Source organism: Staurois parvus, unplaced genomic scaffold, assembly GCF_062004578.1.
Source record: "Staurois parvus isolate SC_StPar_1 unplaced genomic scaffold, SC_StPar_1.0 ptg000077l, whole genome shotgun sequence".
NCBI lineage: Eukaryota > Metazoa > Chordata > Amphibia > Anura > Ranidae > Staurois > Staurois parvus.
The window spans coordinates 5,258,691-5,273,076 of NW_028317873.1; the positions used below are offsets into that span (position 1 = coordinate 5,258,691).

Genomic DNA, 14,386 nt, shown 5'->3' on the forward strand with positions numbered 1-14,386 from the left:
ATACCGCACTGGGCAGGAAAAGGTTAACATCTGGGGCAATCAAAGGGTTAACTGTGTGCTGCTGTGTTGTGTATTACAGAGGGGGATGCTGCTTTCTATCTCTCTGCTTTGTAGAGCGATAGAAAGAAGCACGTCCCTGCTGACAGGAGAGAGAACTGTGTTATTTACACACAGATCTCTCCCGTCAGCCTCTTCACTGGTCACCGAGTCCCAGCCATGAATCGATGTCCGGGACCCAGTTTTCTTCGGCAGACAGGGTGGGTAGGGTGGCATGCATGTGTTCCCTACCCGGAAATGCAAAATCATGTATTTATACGTGATTTTGCACAGCGCGGATGAGCTTTAGCAGTACATCTGCTGTGGGCCAGTTGTTGAATGGTTAATATGGCCTCTGCCGCCCAGCCCCAGCATGGCCAATGGAGCTTATCAAAGTAAGGTACACAGCCAGGTCAGACAGAACAGACGATCCCCATAGCAATAGTCAGACTGCTAGCTGTGCCTATCATGATGGTAGTGGCAGAAAGGGTCCGATGCTGCCCACATGTGGAGACACTACAGCTATACAACTACTGTAAATGCACCAAGCATCATGGAGGGTTGGACTGAAATAAGCTATTCATTGACTGCTGCAAGCCACCCTGGGAGGGCATGGGGCAGAACTGTGCGCCTACTTACCACATAAGAATGAAAGGTGGGTAACTTCTCTGTGACAGGACACGGTCTGTGAGAAGGGGGGGGGGGTGTCTACTGTAACAGAGCAACAAGTCACTTGGTCATATGACGTATTCTCAGGCTGCCATAGGATACAGGATAGGACTATCAGAACCTGCACGTAGCATGATCTGAATGCACTCATGGAGCTGGGGGAACCTTAAGGATCTACATCAGCCTTTCTCAGCCAGGGTGCCCAGTACAGCAGTCATCCTGGGGTGCCTTGAGGTCTCTTCAGGGCTGCTTTGGCAAAATGTCTAAAATTTGCCCAAAACATGTATACAAACCAGCAGGTGGAACAAGCCTGCCTTTTAGTTAAACAAAGCCACAAGTTTTCATTGTGCACCATTACAGCCTTCTAGCAGCCGGCATCCTGACAACCAATCACACCATCGGTTGATAAGTAGTATGTCAGTTGCTTGCACAACATCCTAGTTTGACCGCCCCCTTCCCCTTTCATTCAGCGCTGGGGTCACATTAGCTCAGTGATGGAGAAAAACTGAGAGTGCAAAAAGTGTATTTGCTTTGGAAGAATAAATCACCTTTAATGTTGGGTGTCCTACATGTGTGGATGTTGCTGCTTTATATAAAACTATTAGAATAGTTTTTCACATTTTAGAATGGGGTACCTCAAGACTGTCCCTAATTTTAAAGGGTGCCTTGACTAGAAAAGGTTGAGAAACACTGATCTAGATTATCTATCTCGTCACCCAGCTCAGCTGTTGAGTGAAGATCTTGAAGAAAACAAAATCCATGCAAAATAAAATGAAACTAAGATTTCCAGCAGGTCCTTTACTCCTGGACACAAATCAAAAAGCTGAGCAGATGGAGGGTTTGGCCCCTGTCAGGGGCCATCCCAATGTGTTTCTTTTTTTTTTTTTTTTTTTTTATATGTGTTTACAGCCCTACTCCTAAAGGGGCGTTATAACCCAATGGTCAGATTCAATACCTCCACTGTGTCCTTCAATGAACAAATGAGAAATGATTGTTGAGGTACCAGAAATTTTCAACCTCAATTCCAAAAACGTTGGGACACCGTGTAAAATCTACATAAAAATCGAAGGCAATGATTTTCAAATCTCATAAACCCAGATTTTATTCAAAATAGAAAACAAATCAAATGTTTAAACTTTGAAAACTGATGGCAACAACATGTTTCAAAGTTGGGAGAGGGATACAAAAGCTGGCAAAGTAAGTTGTTCTAACAAAAAAGAGCAGGAAGAACAATTTGCAACTAATTAACAACAGGTCAGTGACATGACAGGGTATAAAAAGAGCATCTTAGAGAGTCAACGTGTCTCAGAAGTAAAGATGAGCAGAGGTGAAAAGCTATATCTATTGTCGAACAATTTCAGAACAATGTGGCTCAAGGCTTTAAATATATCATCATCTACAATCAGGGGCGGACTGACAACTCATGGGGCCCCCGGGCAATAGGGGATCATGGGGCCCCTGTGTCCTTGCCTAAACTCAAAAAAGCCTATGAAAAAGGTACCAGGGGCATCTCATGGGGCCCCCTACTGACCCCGGGCTCTCGGGCAGTGCCCGAGTTTCCAAATGGTCAGTCCGCCCCTGTCTACAATACATATAATTGAAAGATTCTGACAATCTGGAAAAATCTATGTACGCAAGGGACAAGGCTGATATGAAATATTGGATGCCCATTATCTTCACATGACAACACAGAAGGAGAAGTCAATAAAATGTTTCTGAGAAAGACTGTCTGAACTGGAGTACAGCAGCTCATTTTCATTTTCTAAGCTGTGCGGAAAAAATGCAAGACAGAAACTGATTGCTTGCTGTGGGCAAAGGTGCCAGTTGAGATAGAACTCCCCTTTGCACAGACAGACAGTACAGGAGGTTATGAACTCACAAAACTTCTGTCAAAATCCACAGGTACTTTTTAACACTTATCAAACAGATATAACAGTCTTCAATGGTATTTTTAGCAGACCAAAGTTCTAAGAAGTCCGAAAAGTAAATAAGAGAAGCTCATTGTGAGGGTTTACATGCATTTTAAATGACAGTGGTACATTCTGGTACCTTCCACCAAACTTGCATTTGTTTCCTTTGGCCAGCTCAAATGGAATTTTAACTTATAATGACTCCTACAAATATTTGAATCACTACCATTGGATGTACAATTTAATCCACTTGAAATTTCACCAAAAAAAACAGGTGATGTTCAAATACCACTTGCTACAAACAGCAGCATGTAAGCCTTGCGAACAGACTCAGGCATTTTCAGCCAAATCTCTGCCACGGCGTTTTGCAGTGTAATAATCCTCTTGATGAGGGGTTCATCTTACTACATAATACAGCATAATGACCCAAACACACTTTCAGGCTCCATGTCAGAATTACCTTAAAGCGGAGTTCCAGTCACTCTGTAAAAAAATAAAAGTCAGCAGCTACAAAAACTGTAGCTGCTGACTTTTAAAAAAAACGCCGCTCACCTGTCCCATGATCCCGCGTTGCAGTTTCACCAGCCGTCCTGTATTCCAGGATCCAGCATCTTCAGTGTGGGCACCCGGCTGTGACAGCTTGCGGCTTCACAGCCGGGTGCCCACTGCGCATGCGTGAGTAGCCCCGTCGTCTTCTGGGACCTGTCATGTGTCCCACAAGACTACGGGGAGGGAGGGGGGAGGACAACTTCCACTTCCGATTGCCTAGGCAATCGCAGCGGAAGCGGGAGCGGGTACCTGTCAAATTTGGGTACCCTTCCGCCCCCTGCTCCCCAAAAGGTGCCAATCCTTAATGGGGAGCGGGGGACCAATCTTTAAAGCAGAATTTCCCCTTTTGGGTGGAACTAGAAAATAAAAAAAAAAGATGGTAAGTTGTGGATTAACTAGACCAGTGGGTGGGCAATAGCAACAAAATTTCACACCTGCACCCAAAAGTTTTGTTTCTGCTTCATATTTTGCACCGTATTGCAATGTACATTGAAGAAGGTGGAGTACATTAACCCACAGCATTAGTGTTAGTGAATGCAATAATAATCCCCGACATTGATGTCAGCAAATGCAAAAATAACCCCCAGCTATGGTGTCAGTGAGTGCAATATCCCTTCTCTCATGATTGGTGTTAGTGGATGCAACCATAACCTCCTACATTGGTGTTCATGGACACATTAACTCCCAGCATTGGTTTCAGTGAGTGCAGTAACAACCCCAAGCATTGGTGTCAGTGGATACAATATTAACCCCCCCAGCATCAGTGTCAGTGGAAGCAATTATAACCCCCAACATTGCTGTCAGTGGACGCAATAATATCCCCTGATATTGATGTTACTGGATGCAATAATAAACACCAGCATTGGTGTCAGTGTGTGCAAAAATACCCCCTGCATTGGTGTAAGTGGATGTAATAATAATCCCCAACACTGGTGTCAGTGGACGAAATAATAATGCCCAACATTGGTGCCAGCAAGAGCAATTAACAGCCCCCAGCATTGGTGTCTGTGGACTCAACAATAGCCCCTAGCAATGTTGTCAGTATTATTAGCCCCCCCCCCCTTTGGTGATCATACCAGTAAAATTACACAGAAGAGAGGGCAAGGAAAGCAGCCTACAATAGCAACACATTTGTGGAAACTTCTACAACAGCACTGGGAAGAGCTTTCCTGACAATCCTTTTTTTCTTTCTTTGCAGAAAGAATGCCATAAGTGTGGCCTCTTTGAGGAGTCAAAAATTAAATTTTTCGCAAAACAAAACAGTTCCATGATTTATTTTTATCTCTGAATTGTTATTTTTCATATGCACTACTTTCAGACAGACAATAAGCAGGACAGGTATAGATTAGTACATCTCAATAAATAATAAAAAAATTGGCTTTGGTGTAAAAATTGGTTTGTGTGTGTAATATATATATACATATATATATATATATACACAAACATACATATATACACACACACATGTATATGTTTGAGAGACAAAGTACTGTAAATTTTTTAAATATGCTTTTGCCCCTCAATCTGTGTTTGTATATGTTTTTGTTTTGGGAAGAACAAGCCCCTACAGTTTGTCAATAGAATAAATCATGTAACGGAAAAGTACCCATACCTTAAATTACTTACCACCAGTTGTATCAAAATTTGGAATGCCATGAAGAACAACATAATGCAAATATACTGGGACTGTGTTCATTTTCTGCACTCCAGAAAGTAGTTCATTCAGAAAATTGACATACCTATGTAAAAAAAGAGAAACCAAGAATATCTCTATTGTAATGCAAGATAATAAGTGAAGTAATGTATTATGTTACCGCCAAGCAGTATCTTTCATTATGCAAACACACAATAAGAATCTATTTGCAGCATAGCATGTAGCGAGCAAGTTAGCAGCAAACATGGCACTTTGAGTACAGGTGAAATTGATGGCAAAATAGAGTCTGATAAAAAAGATAACACATAACATCATTGTAAACTCCACTGAGAAGCAGATATCAGGAAATCAATCACATTTAGGAAATCATGCACGGTTTACCTATAAGACACTTCAAGGAAAGCTGAGAGTTCTAGCATGTGGTTTGTGGTGTACTGATTTGTTTTTTTTTTCATCAAAGTCAAGTGATTTGTGCTACAGCGGAAATGGACATTGGCAATAAAAAGGTCGTTGCCGGCATAGGGTAACCCTGTCGACAACCATCTTTTCGAAAGTTGACCATAGGCGAGTCCATTTTTAGTTGTTCAACCAGCAGGTTGAATTAAAATAAACTGACCCGATTCGCCCATTCACACATTCAAGGTGGATGAGGGATATCATCCCCGCTGTGCCTTTGTTTTCTGACAGCAGGAAGACTTCCCTGCCCTTCCAATACAATAATCGGTACTGCGGGCTATAGCCTGCGGCACGGCTTAAGTGGAAAATTTCCATTAGACAGACTGCACAGAAGTCGACTGGTAGATCATCTTCTATTCAAATACAGTGCCCATGCATCGATCGAAATTCAGCTGGTTCCTGCTGAACCAACCAAATTTGTTTCCATGTAGGGTCAGCTTATGTTCTGTAACAAAGTAGTACCAAGAGCATTTAAAAATACACTAAGAGGAGGGATATTTTCTCGCTCATTGAAGGAATGTATGGACATCCATAAGCAATCCAACAGAGGAATGAACAACTAAAAGGACAAAGGAAAACTGTGTCAGAGCAGCCTTAAGAAGCTGAAGCCTGAAACCGGCATATGAGGTCTGAATATTCACCAAATAAAACTTAAAGTGTTACTAAACCCAGGACCCTGCATTCACTATATCTGGTCTCCCACAGTACACAGAACATGGAAATGCAATTATTTTAGTAAATATAAACTGCTAAATACCTTTTCTCATCAGCAGTTAGAGCAGTCTTGTGACTTCAGCAGAGCACTGGTTAAAGCATGTAGGAGGAGTTTTTTTTTCTGCTCTAGGAGGATGTGAAACCCCTGACCTCTGTGTGGACAGTGCTGATTGGCCCTGTGCTGATCACATGCACTCTCCCAAGAAAAAAAAAAACCTCTCTAGCAATACACACTAAACTGAGCATGTGGCTAAAGGTTTAGTCTGTCTTATCAAGTGGACATTTGAACAAGCGGAGGGGTGGAGAAATCAGGATCAAACAGACTTTTTACACAATGCAGAGGATTAACCCCTTAGGTTCCATAGTGAGTATAACAAGCATGCTTTACTGCATACAGAGACTGATTTTACTGTTGTGGGTTTAGTAACACTTTAAAGTAGAACTAAAGGCAAAACTTTTTTTTACTTTTTGGATACAGTAAAGAAACTGTTATAACTCCATCAGGGTTTTTTTTTTTTTTTTGTAACATCTCTGTTCCACTGGGGAGATTTCCCCATCACTTCCTATCCCATAGCTAAAACAGGACATGAGTGGAAATTGCTCCATGTGAGTGAATCACTGGTTGTCACCAGGGTCACCAGAATTCGTGTCGCCATCGGAAGACTTCCAGCGTTTTCTGTGTGAATTCTGCACCGCATCAGAATTGCAGCCCATTCATGCGAACCGCTGCGGGTGTGTATGTTAACAACACCCCGAAATCGGTCCGCAAAATGCGGTGCGATGTGCAGAATCGGATCGCATAGGTGTGAATACTCATGCGATACGATTCTAGTGCGGACCCAAAAATGGGTCCTGCACTTTTTTGGTGCTGGGGCAGTGCAATTGGACCCATACAGAATGTATGGGTCCAATTGCACCGCTCACAAATCGCATGTGATTTGCACAGGTGCGGTTCCTGTGCAAATCACATGTGATGTACTGCGGTGCGGTTCCTGTGCATATCACATGCAATGTACTGCACCACATTAATGTGAACCTAGCCGTCCAATCACAGCTGATCACATGTAAACAGGGAAATGCCAGTTAATCTGCATTTCTCTCCCCACTAGCTGATAGCTCGTGAGGTGAGGAGAGCCGGTAATCGGCATTCCTCGGAGGGGATATGTACACAGATCATCAGAGTACTGATGATCAGTGTGCCCTGATGATCTGTGTAGCCCCAGCAGCGCCACCTGTCAGTGTCCATCAATGCCAGCTCTCAGTGCTCATCAATGCCACATACCAGTGCACATCTGAGCTGCCTTTCAGTGTCACCCATCAGTGCCAGTCAGTGCCACCTATCAGTGCTAGTCAGTGCCGCCAGTGCTAGTCAGTGCCGTCAGTGCTGCCTATCAGTGCCACCTAACAGTGCCAGTCAGTGCCACCTAACAGTGCCGCATATCAGTGCCATATATGAGTGCTGCCTTTCAGTGCCCATCATTGATGCCTGTCAATGCCAATTAGTGCCACCTACCAGTGCCTCCTATCAGTGTCCATCAATGCAGCCTATCAGTGCCCATCACTGCAGCCTCATTAGCGCACATCAGTGAAGGAGAAAAATCACTTATTTACAAAATGTTATAACAAAAACTAAGAAAAAACATTTTTTTTCAAAATTTTCAGTGGTTTTTGGTTTGTTTAAGAAAAAATAAAAAACCCAGAGGTGATTAAATACCACCAAAATAAAGCTCTACCTGTCACAAAAAAATGATAAACATTTCATATGGGTACAGTGTTGCATGACCGCGCAATTGTCATTCAAAGTGCAACAGCGCTGAAAGCTGGAAACTGGCCTGGGCAGGAAGGGGGTATAAGTGCCCTGTAGGCGAGGGGTTAAAATGACTGGAAACAACACTGTTCTATATAGTAATGGAAACAAAATCAATTTTTCCTTCCAAATTCACAAAAATTGATTAAAAATGGACAAAAAACGCCAGTGCTCTTGGCAGGAAGAAAAAAGAATAAAAAAAAAAAAATCATTTTTAGCATTTTTTTTGTACTATTGCTGAGCAGCATTGTAGTGTTTTTCTCCCAGAAAAATGCTCTCAAAAATGCAAAAGAGAAGGGTTGAGCTTAAAAACCACCTCTAGACTACCTAATGTGCATGGACACATAGGATAACATTGGTTGCTGCTACAGGCAAAGCACTAAACTTTTCCAGGAGCATTGTTTTTTTAAGCCAGTGGCCATGGAGCCTTAGGCCTCATTCACATCATATATGCAGAAAAACTGATGGAAACTGACATGCAGATTTCACTTGCAGAGACACAAGTTTACATCAGTTTTCATGTGCTGTGAGTTTTATACACGTTGCAGATTCCTGCGCAGAAAAAATCTGCACAATAGTAGCGTTGTGGTGCGAACAGGGCACATAGAGAACAATTGTTTTTTTTTTTTGTGCCCTTGCAGAACGCGTGCTGAAAAACTCACATCTCTGCACATGGTGTGAACGAGGCCTTAGGCTGCTGTTGAAATTGCCACCAATAACATGAAAGCACTTTAAATCCTTTATCAGGTAAGACGAACCGTAGACAAATAAATATATAACCTCCTCCACTACAATCCCCTCAAAAAGTTACATTTTCTCCATAGAAAGTTCACTAATAATATAACCTTTTTGTAATATACCATAAAATGTATGTTTTTCACGAATTTTCTAGCATGCCCGATAAACGAAATGGGGAGGAACCATGAAAATCGTCCAGTGCCATTGACCCACTAACAGAGCGAAAATCGACCGATTATTCTTAGGTCCGATTTTCGAACAAAAAATTGTTAAAAAATAGACCCATGTATGGCCGGCCTTATACAATTACCATGTTACACTTTCATTAGATGATGTGCAGTAACCCCCAAAAAAAGAGGCCCAAAGGGTTATTGCACACTTCAGAATGTACCACATTTGCAACAAACCACATTTATGCATTAAAAAAAGTTCACTTAAAACCCAAACTTTTTTAATTCAGATCAGTTTAGAGAATGGTTAAAATCACTGTCAAGTTTTTTGGGTTTTTCTTGCTTTCAGGAACTTCTCAATTCCTGTTTCCAAAACATAACAGGAAGTGAGACTAAAATTGTACAAAATAAGAGGAAATTCTCTCTTGGTTGTCCCTGAAACAGATGTCCTCACTGGAATGTATCCTCCTCTATTTGAACACCGGTAAAATGTTGGTTCTCTCATCACTTTTGTGTCCCAGGGACAGTTGGGGCTCATTCACACTTGACTGTTTTACCAACGCTTGCAAACGCCCCTATAGCATTTGGCAAGCGTTGGTCCGCAACCGCATTCGCGGTTTAGCGGCGGTGTTACCGCTCTGCAACCGCACCACAAACACCGGGCGTTTGCGGAGCGGCACCATAGACTAGAATAGGAGGCTTCAACGCCTCTTGACTCGACCAGAGGCGTCCGTTTTGCCGTGACGCTAACGCTCCCGCTAGAACAGCACCATGTGCTGCAACGTGCAGAATTGTCCCAGGCGTTTGGGAAGCGGTAAAAACGCTTCCCAAACGCCTCTTTGCCGCCTGCACACAGCGCTAGTGTGAACGTAGCCCTTACTGGATAAATGGAGAAGGAACCTGGCAGCAATTAAAACCTGACGGGTAGGGGGGATTCAACTCTTCCCCAAAATTATGTGTAGATACACTTTTTTACTAATTATGTGGCAACAGCTGATAACTTATTATGTTCAATGCCAAACTGTGTATCTCTTTTTACCACTTGCCCTGCAGAGGATTTACCCCCCTTCCTGACCAGCCAATTTTTTGCTACACGGCACTGCGTTACTTTAACTAACAATTGCGTGGTCATGCAACGATGCACCCAAATGATATTTATGTCCTTTTTTCCCACAAATGGAGCTTTCTTTCTGTGGTAATTGATCACCTCTGCGTTGTTTATTTTTTGCGCTATAAAAAAAAAAAAAAGACTGCCAATTTTGAAAAAGAAAAAAAAAAAACAATATTTTTGACATTTTGCTATAAAACATATCCAGCAAAAACGTTTTTAAAAAATCTAATTTCTTCATAAATTTAGGCCAAAATATATTCTGCTACATGTCTGTTAAAGGATTTCCCAATACATGTAAATTAATGGGTTTACGTTAAAGTTATAGCATCTACAAATGGCGATATATATACTGGAATTTTTATTTATTTTTTTTTATACTAGTAATGGCTGCGATCAGAAACTTATAGCTGGGACTGTGGGGGGCATTCTGACACTGGGTGGGAACTAACTGCCACTGACATCCCCAGTGGCACTAATACAGTGATCAGTGCTAATAAAAAGCACTGACACTGTACTAATGGCACTGAGCAAGAAGGGGTTAAGATCTGGAGCGATCAAAGGGTTAACTGTTTGCTGCAAAGTAATACAAAGCAGCATGTCGGTGCTGACAGGGGAGAGATCTGTGTTGTTTACATACAGACCTCTCCCCTTTCACTGTTCCTCTGCGATTGGCGGGTGCCAGCGGGGAATCTCCGGCTGGGACCCTGCGATCGACAGCTGTAGCCAGCAATGGCGGCATGGGTAGCACGGCGTGCACGTGCGCCCCCTACCCACAAGTGTAAACTAAGGTATATATACGTGATTTTGCACGGCCCTGCCACCCTGTAGCAGTATTTCTGCTTTAGGGCAGCGGGGAGCTGGTTAATTCAGTATAAATACAGGCTGAATTTTTATATCCTCATAAAAAAAGAACCTACCTTTTCTGGGAAGGTTGCATCAATACTGACACTTTATCATCAAAAAATTTCTTCATTGCAAAGCGATCAAGAGCTTGGTCAGCCCTGAGAAAAAGGAATAAATGATAACTACATAAGTTTATGAATAATAAATTCCGAATCAAACCAAAGAGTTACCAGAAAACTACATGTATGCAGCATGAGAGGGCAAATCTCCTGGTGTGCCTCTGTATTGTGACATATGGCCCCCTCAGTTGTAAGAATACCCAAACATCAGCTGTATCTGATTGAATGTAGTCGCTTTTCAGACAACAATGTTTTTACCTGATTCCATCCATTTTTCAATCTGAGGAACCAGCCAAGCGTCATACAGACTCCACCTCCGCAACATCGCCAAAATCCGCACGTTCCTAACCCCAGAAACCACTAAACAGCTCATCCGCTCCCTCATCATATCACGACTCGACTACTGCAACTCCCTCCTCACTGGCCTGCCTCGCCGCTGGCTATCCCCGCTTCAGTCGATCCTGAATACGGCTGCCAGACTCATTCACCTTTCCAACCGCTCCGTTTCCGCCACCCCCCTCTGCCAATCCCTCCACTGGCTTCCGGTTGCACAACGGATCAAATTCAAAATCCTAACACTGACGTACAAAGCCGCCCACCATACTGCCCCGAACTACATCACTGACCTAATATCCAAGTACCACCCAGCACGCACACTCCGCTCCTCACAAGACCTCCTCTCTAGTTCCCTGGTCTCCTCCTCCCATGCCCGCCTCCAGGACTTCTCCAGGGTGTCACCCATCCTCTGGAACTCCCTGCCCCTACCCATCAGATTATCACCTACTCTCCTCTCCTTTAGGCGCACCCTGAAAACCCATCTCTTCAGGGAAGCCTACCCCACCCCCTGCTAACTTGCCGACCTCCTCCACTCTTCCTACCACTCCATCCCCCACAGCTATCTCCTCCTGTGCCACCATCCCCTCCCTCCTAGATTGTAAGCTCCAAAGAGCAGGGCCCTCGATCTCCTCATGTTTTGCATTGTATTGGTATTGTTCTGTCACATGTTCTGTCCCCCTTTGTAATGTACAGCGCTGAGCGAACTATTGGCGCTTTATAAATACTGTATAATAATAATATAATAATAATACAGTGCAAGTTTACTTTTGCAACCAAACTGGGATAACACCTACTATATATTGTTATATATTCCTATTAAAATAGCATCGTTTAAAAATCTTTAGAAATTGCTCGTTACCTTTTTTAGCTGCTTTTTACTTGCTGAAAACCCTTACATGCTCCCTCCACTTTGAATGTTTAGAAGGGAGCTGTGGAGTAATGTTTAACATCATTAACCCTGTCTGTACCGTATTTGCAATTCACTATCTGCTGTAAACTAGGTTTGAACACTGTCTGTACTATCAAAAGGTACAAAGACACTTGAGACTGTCCAGAAATTATTAGAATCAGCCATGACACCTTCTCCTTAACCACTTCCCGACCGGCCGTTGTATATAAACGGCCAAACGGTGGCACTGCAGGGTCGGATGGCCGTTTATAAACAGCCTCCCCGCACCCTGCTTGTGCACGCGATCCGGTGCCCGCTGTGTCCTCCGGACACAGTAAAAACACCGATCGTCGGACGGGACCTCTGTACGAGGTCCCGATCATGTGATCACTGATTGGCCAATCAGTGATCACATGCAAAGTAGTAAGCAAGATGTCACTTGTGACATCATTGCTTACTACGTGTGAAATCTGTGAATGATCACAGAGGTCACATGGTACAAGGCTATTCACAAAAGCCTTGTACCATGTGACAAGCTGTGACCAATCACAGCTCACTCAGTACTTCTCAATGAGTGCAAGAATGCAGACAGAGAGAAAGAGAAATGATTGCTTTTACATCCTATATGGGTGTAAAAGCAATCAGTGTAAAAAAAAAAAAAATCTTCATCACCCCCCACAAGTAGTACAGTGTCACCATGGTGACACTGTACTGCTAGGGTGATAGTATGTAAAAAAAAAAATAAAAATAAAAAATAATATAAAAAAATAAAATAAAAATGTAAAAAAAAATGTTTAAAAATTATAATTTTTGGTTATATACTAATTTGGATTTTTTTTTTTTTTACTAAAAAGATAACGGAATAAATTTTGGCTAAGATTTATGATGAAATATTATTTATTTGCAACATTTTATAAAAAAAACCCTTTTTTTCAAAATTTTTGGACATTTCATTTACATAGCAAAAAAAATACACATCCCAGTGGTGAATAAATACCACCAAAATAAAGCTTTATCTGTCTCAAAAAAATGGTAAAAAATTCATTTGGGTACAGTGTTGCATGACCGCGCAATTGTCATTCAAAGTGTGATAGCGCTAAAAGCTGAAAATTGCCCTGGTCAGGAAGGGGGTAAAAGTGTCCGGACTGGAAGTGGTTAAAGTATATGAAAACCCCCACCTTGTAAAACAACCCATTCAGTTTAAACTAGAAATGAAAGGCAAAACATTGTTTTTGTTTTATATGTATACCACATTATATACATATCTAAAACATTATAAACACCTTTGTTTCCCTCTTCTTTTTAAAGTGATCACATAACCTCTATTCTCCGTTGAATAAGGATGCAGGGGAGGAGAAACAGCATTACACTGATCTTCCTAGTGAATGTCTGTGCAGGGAAGGGGGGTTGTCAGCACAAGTCTGTCAGTGGAGGTGAACACCCTGAGTTCCCAGCATACCTAGAGAACTGACCATGCTGTGCTCTCATGCCTAGTGTTGTCAGTTTTTAATAGGAAAGCAGAGGGACTGGCAGGAACACCAGGGATTTCACACAAAGGAAGCAATACAAAGAGAACAGGATACTTTTTCATACAAGCGCATGGGACAGCAGACACATATCAGGAATATGAAATGTTGGGTTTACATACTTTAAAAACATCTAAAAAGGTAAGATATAATTTTCTTTACTTTTTCAGGTATGCTGTGTTTTTTTGGCATAAAAAATGCATGGATAGTAGGTTATATGGTTTCCAATGGCATAGTTCACACCAGTGTGGTCAGTTCCAGTTCCAGAAAAAAAGTAGAACTGGCTGCATGTTTCTTCACTGAACTGTATTGGAACAGGTAAAATGCATCAAAAAAGCACCTAAACTCACCACAAATGTACTGGAATGCACATGTCCTTATTTAGGGTGAAGGAAAAAAAAGGGGAAGAAATGCACTGGAACACATCAAAAACACACCGGAATGCATCAAAGACGCAAACAAGAGACATGCAGAAACGCATCCAGACTCTATTTCTATGGTTTGAACCGGCCCTAAGCAGCGATTATTAGTCTATCATGAGGAAACAGAAGTAAACTGTCTAATCATAAAAAGGGAGCTTGTATTTATAATTTGTGTGTATTTAGCCTCCTCAGCGGTATGATTATTTCCGATTTTTTGTGCTGAAAGCGGTACCATTTTTTTGCATGGAAATATGTAGTTTTTTATTGTAGGCTGTAATTTTTAGGAATAACTCCCTGAAATCTGTCCGAACAAGAGTCTAGTAAACATCCCGGGTATGTTACAATTTGAAACACGAAATCATAAATTATAATTTAATAAATAATCATAAAAAATAATAATATAATAATAATACATTTAATTCAATAATATAATCAAA

The 14,386-nt window shown here is 41.9% G+C and overlaps 1 protein-coding gene across 1 annotated transcript in view; it reads right to left on the reverse strand.

The window, feature by feature from the left end:
* TNS3 (tensin 3) overlaps positions 1 to 14,386 on the reverse strand; it is a 325,962-nt gene that overhangs the window by 207,919 nt on the left and 103,657 nt on the right. Inside the window, exons 6-7 of the mRNA XM_089669481.1 lie at positions 10,732 to 10,815; positions 4,791 to 4,903 (exon numbers count right to left, since the gene is read on the reverse strand). Coding sequence (XP_089525607.1) covers positions 4,791 to 4,903; positions 10,732 to 10,815 — 197 coding nt within the window. The remainder of the gene's footprint in view (positions 1 to 4,790; positions 4,904 to 10,731; positions 10,816 to 14,386) is intronic.